Source organism: Nyctibius grandis, chromosome Z, assembly GCF_013368605.1.
Source record: "Nyctibius grandis isolate bNycGra1 chromosome Z, bNycGra1.pri, whole genome shotgun sequence".
NCBI classification, from domain to species: Eukaryota; Metazoa; Chordata; class Aves; order Nyctibiiformes; family Nyctibiidae; genus Nyctibius; species Nyctibius grandis.
The window spans coordinates 62913990-62924186 of record NC_090695.1 but is presented as its reverse complement, the minus strand read 5'-3'; the positions used below and the strand labels follow the sequence as shown (position 1 = coordinate 62924186).

Below are 10197 nucleotides of genomic sequence, written 5' to 3'. Positions count from 1 at the left end.
AGCTGAGGCCATGCTGACTCTCTTCCAACAGCCCATGCTTATCCAGGTGCTCAGGGATCTTATTCTTTTTTACTGGCTATTACAGCACCAGAAAAGGAACTCAAAACTTCCTAGCCTGTAGTTCAAAAGATCCACTAAAGATTCCCTTTTCCACAGGCAGGAATTACACTGCAATCTCCCAGTCCTCTGGCAGACGGCTGTTTGAAACAACAGCTTACACACCATGGCAAGCACTCCTGTAATTTCCCAATTGCGTTCTTCCAGGAATCTCAGCGACTGCCACCCTAGATACCCGTCAGCATCTAACATACCTGTTAGTCTTACATTCTCGTATATTTCCTTCAACTTGATGCAGCTTCTCTGGCATCTCTGCTATAAGGAACTTTCAAGGTATGAGAACCCCTGCAACATTTCAGCTGGAAAGGCCAATGCAAATAATTCACTGAACTTCCCTTTCATAGCTCTATCATCCCTGAGTGTCCTTTTCACACTTGTGTTATCAGATGGTCCCACTGACTCCCTAGCTGGCTTCCTGCTTTTGATGTATTTCAACTTCCTTTTACTGTTAGTTTGAGCATCTTTTCTACAGAGCTCTTCAAATTCTTCCTGAGCACTCTTAATTTTCTGTTTACAATTGACCTGGTAGGCTTCAGGGCCTCCACGGTCTCCTCATGCAGGCACGCTTTCAATTTTTAATATATTTTTAGAATAAGCAAATGGCTGCTTCTCTGTCACTGAAGATGACAACGAAAACTGAAGGAAAAAAAGCCCCAAACAACCCAAAACCTAAAACATATCCTCTAGAACAAAGCAGCAAAGTCCCTCCAGAATAAATGACAATGCAATTAAAATTCAGGCATTCATTTTCTTTACGAAAGGCATGAGAAGTGGTAACTGTTGTAACTTGGTCACTGCTCTAGCTAGCCAGTGTGCATCTGGGAAGAAGTAAGCCCACTGCGCATCAGCCTAGCACAAACCCCATGCGCCACTTCTTAAATCCAAAACAGAGTCCAAGCGGGATTTAATTAGCAGAGGCCTACTCTAGCCCTTGTGAGCTGGAGTGAATTCCAGCTTTACTTGTCAGCTGAACATGACTGATTTGACATTCATTAGTTGGAATTCTACATATTCATCAAGCTGGAAGGAAAACGTATTAATGCAGAGGGATTGTTGCTGAAAAAGAAAGACCAAATCCAAAAAGTGAGTCAACTTGGGTGGGAATGTTTGTGGGGCAGAAGGCTATTGCTTCCTTGAACACAGCTGGAAAGTGTTGCCTGTTGCCACGCAGGGCCATGGCAGAGCTCTGCAGGACGGACACATGCGCGCACACACCCCCAGCATGCTGGGGCTCGGGCCACGGGCTGGGCACGTTCTCAAAACGTTCTTATTTTCTGACAAAACAGGTATTTCGGTCTATGCTGCTTCTCTGAATGACGATAGAGTGTATCGAAGCAGTAAAATTAACTTGCTTTCAAATTCATGCAGAGAAGGAAGAGGCATTTTTGCTATGTAGACACAAAACTGCTTCAAAATGATTCACACATGTCTAATTAATAGTTTTGTACTACCAATGCTGAAGGAATCAGAGCCAGAGCTATCAGCGTTATAACAGCCTGATTTCTCATTACATTTAAAAAGAACATCATTTTGCTGTGCAACTTTCTATCCCTGGTTCCCATCCAAAGTCTTTTCTTTTATGATGTTGTACAAGAGTGATGGGAGGATGATTTCAGCACAAGTCACTCATCTGTTTTCAACGGATACAGGCAGAGTTAAAATGTACTTTTCCATTTTGAGATAAAGCTCACATTCTTGTTAGTGGAATATTCAGAAACAGCAGAGCACGAACATTCAAAATTGTGTGGGTGATATCACTGGCTGATGAAAGACTGTCCTCTGGCCCCTAGTCTGGAGACATCTTTCCTTTCGCTTGATTTTTAGTTGTTGTGATTCAAGCGAGTGCAGGAATATTAGCAGGACTGGGTACTAAGTAAGTATGAAGAAAATGTAAAATAATGGTTGTTTCTTTTGCCTGCCAACTACAATAATTCTATTAAACTTTCCAATGTGTGTCTGTGACATTGAGGAGCTATGCCCAAGAGCAACTGAATTTTCTGTGCATTTAAACTTTTTAATTATACAAAATATAATTTCACATTCCATGATGTCAGAGGTATTTTTCTTTCCTTCTTTCCTTTTTAAAACCAGAAGATACTTTATTTAAAATCATGCATTAGTACATCATTAAAGTTGCAGTTTTTGAATGCACAGCAAAGATTTTGACAGTGCAGCCGTTTGAAAGCATGTATGTTGATTTCAACGGGGGTTAAGAATGCGGCCAAGTATTCTCCTGGGACAGAATCACAGTTCTGACAGGGGCCTCAGTTTATTAAATTGTATGGATATCTGCATCACATCTATGCAGTAGACTCTTCGCAGAGCATTAAAAGGAACAATCACTCAAATAAAGATGCATTCTCTTTTGCTTTGAGTGGAAAATATGATGCCTTTCAGACTCATTTCTCCAGTTGTCTTGCCTTCAGGGTTTGCTCTCCTATGTATTTTCAGAGTGTGTCTGAAGACCTGCATCACAAAATGGAGGCAGAAGACCTACCCCTCTCGTCTTGCAAAGCTTGTGGTTACAGAACTCACCCGAGATAAATAACTTCTCCTCCATTGAATATTACTCTGTTATACCCAACTTTCCACATATCAAAGCTCACAGAGTGGCATGTCTGCCTGCAGCTGCAGAAAGGTGCCTAAGTCAAGAGGCAGGAGGCATTTGTTGCAGGCACTACTGTAGCTGTACCTGCTGCGATGCAGGGCTTGATGGACTGGGCTACCAAACACGGATGCCCAAAAGAGGAAAAATGCAAGCAACGAAAGAAGCTTTACTTTTTATTGAAAATGTAAAAATCATGTGACTCATGTACAACATTTTCTCATAAGGAAAATTTTAGCTGTTTCATAACGTTTCACAAAACTGTAAAACATTTCATTTTTATAAAGACTTTTTCATAAAACAAAGATAGAACTAAAGTACTATTACAAAGCTATTTTCTAAATCGTCAACAGAGAACTGAAAATGTTTAATGGATTAATTCATAAAAGTGGCAGGAGGAAGGACTCTTCCATTTGTAAATCTGCAAGAGGACACACAAAGGTATAGCGGGGCATGGGTTTTTTGTTTCAAAATGTTTAAAATCAAGTGACATGTTAAAACAGTACAGACATGGATTCATAGGATGGTACAAGTTCTAGGACTGCATTTCTCTACACTACCTCATACAGTGCAACAGTGATTCAGTGTAAATTTCTACAGTGTTTCATTGATTCAATACTTGTGTTCAAGTATGTGTCCATGAGAATGATCAAAATCCCTACTTAGCTATTTTAATTTTCTTGTTCATAAGTTACAGTAGATTATCCCCTTCAATGTTTCTAAATCAAATGAACTAATTTCACAATACATTCTGTAATAACCTGTTCAATAATGTTAGCTTACTCACCTCAACATCTGTTGCAAAATACACAAGCTCACTCTGACTCTGAATGCAAAAATATAATAAAATTAAAAAGGGCTTTATTTCCATATACAACAAAACTATTCAGCTAAATTAAAATAAATTCAAGATAACATGACTTTTTTTTGGCATCTGAGAGACAACCCTACTGAAAATAAACGTTTAAAATACTAGTTACTATTTTTTAAAAATTCTGATAAATGTATCCAAAATTGTTCATATAAAAATTAATTACAAAAATGTCAGAGGATAAAACAAGTTGGCTGTCTAACCACAACAATTAAGGATGTCTGGCAGGCAAAAATAAATTAATTTGATTAAATTATATGTAATCTGATAATATTTGGTCTGAAGAAGCGTGCGTGTGTGTGTGTATCTTTATAAATAATAAGATTGCAAAGAGCTGAGAGCCAGCCAGCCTGACAGAGGTCAACTCTTTTGTTGCATTTTTTGCGCATAAAAGTCCCTGCACGTCTCACAGCACCGCTGATACCACCTCATGTCTTGACAGAGGTTCTTCTCTCTTATCACCCTGCAGTACACAGGCCACTGGTCTCCCAGGCACTTGAATGTTAAAGCAGCTGTGAAACAACAACAGCAACAACAAAATCAAATATACATTACTGTTAACATTTATTAGTGAAAAATCAGGTAGCAAAGATGACAAGGACACCAGAAGTGTATCTGGGGAAGGGAAAGGAGAATAGATGTAGCTATTCAACAAAAGAAAGACAAAAAAAATCCTCCTGCTGTCATTATTTTCAACATTGAAATTTTTTAAGGCCAGCTTAATTTTAAATTGGATTAAGTTGCATTGAAACTACCTGGTTTCATGTCACACAGCTGTCTGCTCATGAGAGAGTGGAGCCCATCTTTCTGCCCTATACAGAGGCAAGCTGGGGCTAGGGCAACCTGGGGGCTGCAGACCCAGCTCCAGCAAAGCCTCATGAAGCAGCAGCTCCAGCTGAAACTGCCCTCAGTCTGAGACAGAAGTTGCCACTGGGAAAAGAGGAAGCCTCAGCTTGAATAATACCATAATTGGGTTCTCAATGACACCTGTAAGGGGATTTTTTTTGTTTGTTTTATGCAGGGATTAAAGCATGGAGACTGCTGCTGGTTTTCTGATCAGCTTTTGCTCAAGAAATCAAGACTTCGTGCTGAGTTGCCCATGAATGGAAATTGAACACAACTATATGATGTCTTACATCATCTTTCTTTTTAAGTGAAATAATCTACTAGACCTTTAGTTTTGTCTGGCTTCTTTGTTCAAAGGAATAGAAATATATTGTCTTGCTAGCTTGAATGCTACAGATGCGACGCTATGAGGCATCTATATGAGGCATATACGCTATGTCTTATCTTCACCCAGTTACTCAGGTTGCTCTATTACTACTCTGTTGCTGCTTTCAAACTGTCGGAATACCTGACTACCAAATTCTTCCTCAGAAACCTTCTAAATTGACAAGGACATCACACTAGCCTGAAAAGCCACTGACTGGTTTACTCTACCTCCTCCCTCGGTTGTTATAAATATTTGGTTCTCTCTGGCAGTCACGAACATAGCAGAAGCCTGACTTCTGTTGTATGTCTTTTGTAAAAAACAGGCATATTTTCATGTGTGTTGCCTTTTTTCTTTTGAATCCATCTGTTAATCCACCCATTTCACTTACAAAAGCCTTTTACAGTGCTTATTACAGAAGGACCCTGGTAACAAATTCGGGTCTTTGCACATTCAGTTATTCAAGCAGTAGCGCATACATGGAATTAATATGGGAAAATAGAGAAAAATAGGGCACAAGAAACAGGCATCATCGAAAAATCATCATAAACACTGAACTGAAAAAAAAGTCAATCTCACAGAAGGTCTGAGTTACTCTCCTTTTTTAATAGAAGGGAAAGAGAAATTGAGTGCATATTTATAAAGAAGTAGAGATGGTGCAATCCACATAGGCTTCCACTAGTCCTACCCCCAAATCCAAAGGATCTATACTGCATAATAGGAATGGAACTGGAGGCCAAAATGATCAATATATTCAAGAGAAGCGTTGCATTATGTATTTCGGAGATGTTGATTTTTCTACAGGACTGGATTCTGCCTCCTGCTCGATGAGGCTGACCTGTAGATTAATAACATCAGTGCTACATAATCCATTCTATGAGGACAACATAGCCCAATCTTTTTTTGTGCACTTCACATTAAGATGAATTTTAATGAATCTGAGGCTGTATTTTTTCTGTGAAACAAAGCTGCTTATACCTCACCAGATGGAGTGGGTCAGTGATGGAGCAATGGCCTGTTGCTTTTGAGAGATGAGTTGAACGAAGAAAGAAAAAATACGCAGGACAACCTTACAACAGTGAAATAGCAGAGGAGAGCAACAACTGCCACCTCATCCAGCAAACTGAAACAATGACTGCTACACATCAATGTTTAAGGGTTAAAAACTTCAAAGGGAAATACCCTTCACTGACTTAAAGGAAGGATTACATACAGCCTGAAATGTTAGACTTGCTTTCCACGCAGGAGTAATCTATTTGACAGGAGGATTTATCTTAACAAGGGCTCTGGAAAATCATCTGGAAAGGGTATATTCTCTTACAGCAAGCCTTCGAATATTCCCCAGTCGTGCTCAAGAAGCAGATGAACAATTTGGGGAGCTAATGGTCAGACCATCATCAACAACCCACTAAGAAATAACAATTAGCAGAATTAACAGTTCTGTAGTTATGCAGTAACATAATTTCTTTAAGACCAACAGAGACCTTTGTTCCTCTAGGAACAGCCAATCTGTTCATGTTGGTAATTTTCCTTCACATGTCCTAATCCATCAGGCATAGACTGTAGACATTGGAACTAAAGACAAGTGGAATGAGCAATTTGTATTTAAGGAACAAATAAGGGTTTCCTTAATCTCACAAATATCATGAGAACACAGTTTGCAGAGTTTTTAAAGAGAAAACAAGGTATTTTCTTACTTTAGAAATGTTTGATAAAATTGACTGGACAAATATATATAAACATAAGTAATATGTTTATAAAGTCTCTAATATAAACATATTTTCATCTTGGATGTTTTGAGTCCATAATATCATAAAGTCCCATAATATGGTCCTTCCTTGGATAACAAAACCCTTCACCATTCTGAGGTACAGTCTCTGATGTACACACTGGAAAACTGACACAGAGAGATGAGTCTCTGCATAGAATTTACATCTCCCGAGTCCTAGCCCTCTGTTTTTAGACTGGGATCATAATTAGTCTATGGAGAGAAAGAACTAAAATGAGACTTTCAGCGGGAATGTGTGATTTCGACTGCTTACCTAACCTGGGTGACGTTATTGTGTTAACATTAATTTTCTCATTGCAGGGGTGGAGATGACAGGGTCTGTAGGCTGCAGGCTTTTCTGAGGAAAAGCATTCATTGCCATGCCTTCCCGTGATCTTGTGCATGCACTGGATGACTCGGGACTGCATCCCTTTGCCACAGGTGACTGAGCACTGGAACACACAGAAGACATACATTCATTTGAAAGGTATTTTTGCCTGTAAATATGAAGATGAAATGCCAGTCTAGGTGATGTCAGCAGCTGCTCCTTCAGTTGTCAGTATTCCAAGATTTCTGCCTTCCATGCCATTAGCTAAAGGAAAATCAATGAAAAAAGCACAAATAAACTGGCAATATTTATTGAAGGACTGATTCCAGCATCCTGTTGCTGTCAAAGTCCATTTTGTAGAGCCTGTGATGAAACTGAAATACAGCAATGTGCCTGAAGAGAGCAAGGGCTGTTCTCCTGTATCTGTATCCTAATCTACTCTTATTAGAGATGAAAGTGATGGAACAAAAGAAAATGCTCACAGACACTGACAGAGAGAAGCATTTTTAATTAAGCTATTACTCCTGTCAGTGCAAATTACTCCTGCCACTCTTTCTACTGAGCAGAGTGTATGACTCCTGTCTTTGTGTCACAACTTCTTGTTTTCATGTGTGTCCCACAAATGAAACACACACAATGTAAGACATGCTGCCTGGCCTTTAATCAACCCTCCCATCTTTTTGCCACAGAGAATGAGGTGAGAAAATAAAACAGTTGAGAACTGTAACAATAGTAACATTCTACTTCTATTAGAGTAACATAACATATTAGAATGAAAACTTGGGCAGTACTGTACAGATGCATACAAAACCTATTCCAAACCAACAAAATGCATGCTTTCCCATTCGCTGACTTTTTGTGAACAAAATTTCACAGGGCATGAATTATTTTTGTGTTCATTGACATATGTTCAATTGCTCTAACTACAAATTCATTCAAAAAATTATATATTGCAATTTGCTCCTACCTGCTAATGATTTTGACTCAAGTACTCACAAATTTCATTAAGCTTGGGAGAAATTTACTGTAGAGGACACCTTCAAATATTAATCAATTTCTTGCAATGAATGATATGAGCACTGGTTGAAAATTTATGCCACTACCAACCACATAATGCTGAAGATATTTTTATTCTAAAAAATCTTAATTGCAGAAATATTCAGAACACATTTCCTTGGGAAGCTTCAACAAGCAGCTCAAAAAAATACTGAAATTAGAGAGAAAGACAAGGAGAGAGTGCTATAACAAAAGAGGTTTCCCAACCACCTTATCTGAAGATGGAGAAGTACAATTTTCTGAAAAGAAAGAATAAATTTTGAGTGTAGGAAACACTAAAGGTTTTTTCACCCTTTAGTTTTGTTGCCTATGTGCTTTTGAGTGACATTTTAAACACTGTTACTTGGAGGAAAGATTTACACATGCCAAGTAGGAAGTAGAGGGCTTGCACCCGAATATGTACATCAAGAGAAGTGAGACTCAGGTCTTTTGAACTCATGAGACTCCAAGAGAGGTACAAGAGACTAGGATATACACTTGAAGGGTTTTTTCACAAGGGACTGAACAAGGTCCAAAGCACACTTCAGCTTGTAACCACATGAAATCAAACACTGGCATTCCATAGAGGCAGCAAGTGAACTTCATTTTGCTTCTGTCATCAGTGATGTATCACAGAATCACAGAATGGTTATGGTTGGAAGGGACCTCTGGAGATCATCTAGTCCAACCCCCTGCCAAAGCAGGTTCACCTAGAGCACGTTGCACAGGGTCATGTCCAGGCAGGATTTGAATATCTCCAGAGAAGGAGACTTCATATATATCAGGAGTACCTCCATCAAGTCAATAAAGAACTATAATTTCTTGCAACGTTAATCAGATACAGCCTGCATGAGCCAAGGCACGCAAAGATATTAAATTATGAATACATAATTTTCTATTCAATAGCAATCACATCTTAACATATGAATCAATATGCGGTTTACAGGAGGGAATCCAGGTAGTACTGAAGTCTTTTCAAAGTAGAAGTCTGTCATCAACTTTGAATTTAGTATACTGCTTTTAAACTGCATGAGAAAAAGCCTCTAAAAAGAATTCCTTTTGCTAAATTCTCTGCCTTTTCCCTGTGCAGCAAAAAATAATCTGACTTCCTATAATGGCCAACATTATGCACACGGTAAACATGTATAATCACACATATACATAGCCAAATTTAACCACCAGTAGCAGCCAGAACATTGACCCTAATCTTCGTCTTGGATTCCTCTCTTCATAATTTCAGAGAGGTTTCTCTTTGGAATATTTTAATGGAACAGCAAGTGAGTCAATGGAATAGCAAAACTAAAAATAAAACCAACAGCACAAAAAAACCCAAAACCTGAGATTGAAGGGAAGATGAATGTAATAAGATGAAGATAATATTTAAAGATTATAACAATTATCTTAATTTAGAGTAATTTTGCACACAGTATTGTATTTTTTTCCCTTCAGTAAAACACTTGTGTGTTTACCACCCACAATTAGAGCATGTGGGAGCTTCTAGTATGCATGTATCTTGTATCAGCTACAGAGGAGGAGGACAGGACAGGCAGGTGGATCTGGTACACCTAAAAAAATTTATCTGCCCTTAACCTTTGGTTATCCTAAAATGAGTAGGTTCAACCTAGCCATTTGGACTCGAGGGGAGAATGGGATTTGAAAACACTAGACTTCTGCTGCCAAAATGGGCTCCAATGGTTTATCTACTAATTTATAAAGCATAACAACTCATGTATGCAGATGCATTTGTGGAGAGCACTGTGGCAGCAGTCATATCTTCTCTATATCAAATGAGCTCCGGTCTGAAAGCTTCCCGTGACTTCAGCTGAGACCATATGCAACAAGGACGACACATCTCTCTCTCAGCTAATCAGTGTTTAGGCCCTGAGTTTCTACACAGAATTTGGCATGATTTTGGCATTAAAATTTTAATTGGTGAATTAACATCCCTTTAATGACTGAGCCGCTACTTACCTTTGTGAGATATTTCAAAGAGCATTATGAAGCATTACAATGTAGCTTTCTATCCAAAGATGTATAGATCTTGCAAACAAATAATTTTAGTCTTGCATGACCTACTTATTAATATCCCAGCTTTAGAGGATGAAACTGACACTAAAGGATGATAAAATGTCTCAGTTTATGCAGGAAATATGTGGCAAAGCAGGAAATAAAATAAGAAATTTACCTTCTATTTTATCTTCTTTTCTTGTACTAATGTACTAATTTTTGACTTTGTATTTATTCTTATTTTATAAAACTGAGA

At 38.4% G+C, this 10197-nt stretch overlaps 1 protein-coding gene across 1 annotated transcript in view; it reads right to left on the bottom strand.

Moving 5' to 3' along the window:
• Nucleotides 1-3953: 3953 nt before the first annotated feature.
• Nucleotides 3954-10197, bottom strand: part of ADAMTS19 (ADAM metallopeptidase with thrombospondin type 1 motif 19) — a 144588-nt gene continuing 138344 nt past the window's right edge. The window contains exons 23-24 of the mRNA XM_068423384.1: nt 6846-7023; nt 3954-4105 (exon numbers count right to left, since the gene is read on the bottom strand). Of these exons, the coding sequence (XP_068279485.1) occupies nt 3954-4105; nt 6846-7023 (330 nt within the window). The remainder of the gene's footprint in view (nt 4106-6845; nt 7024-10197) is intronic.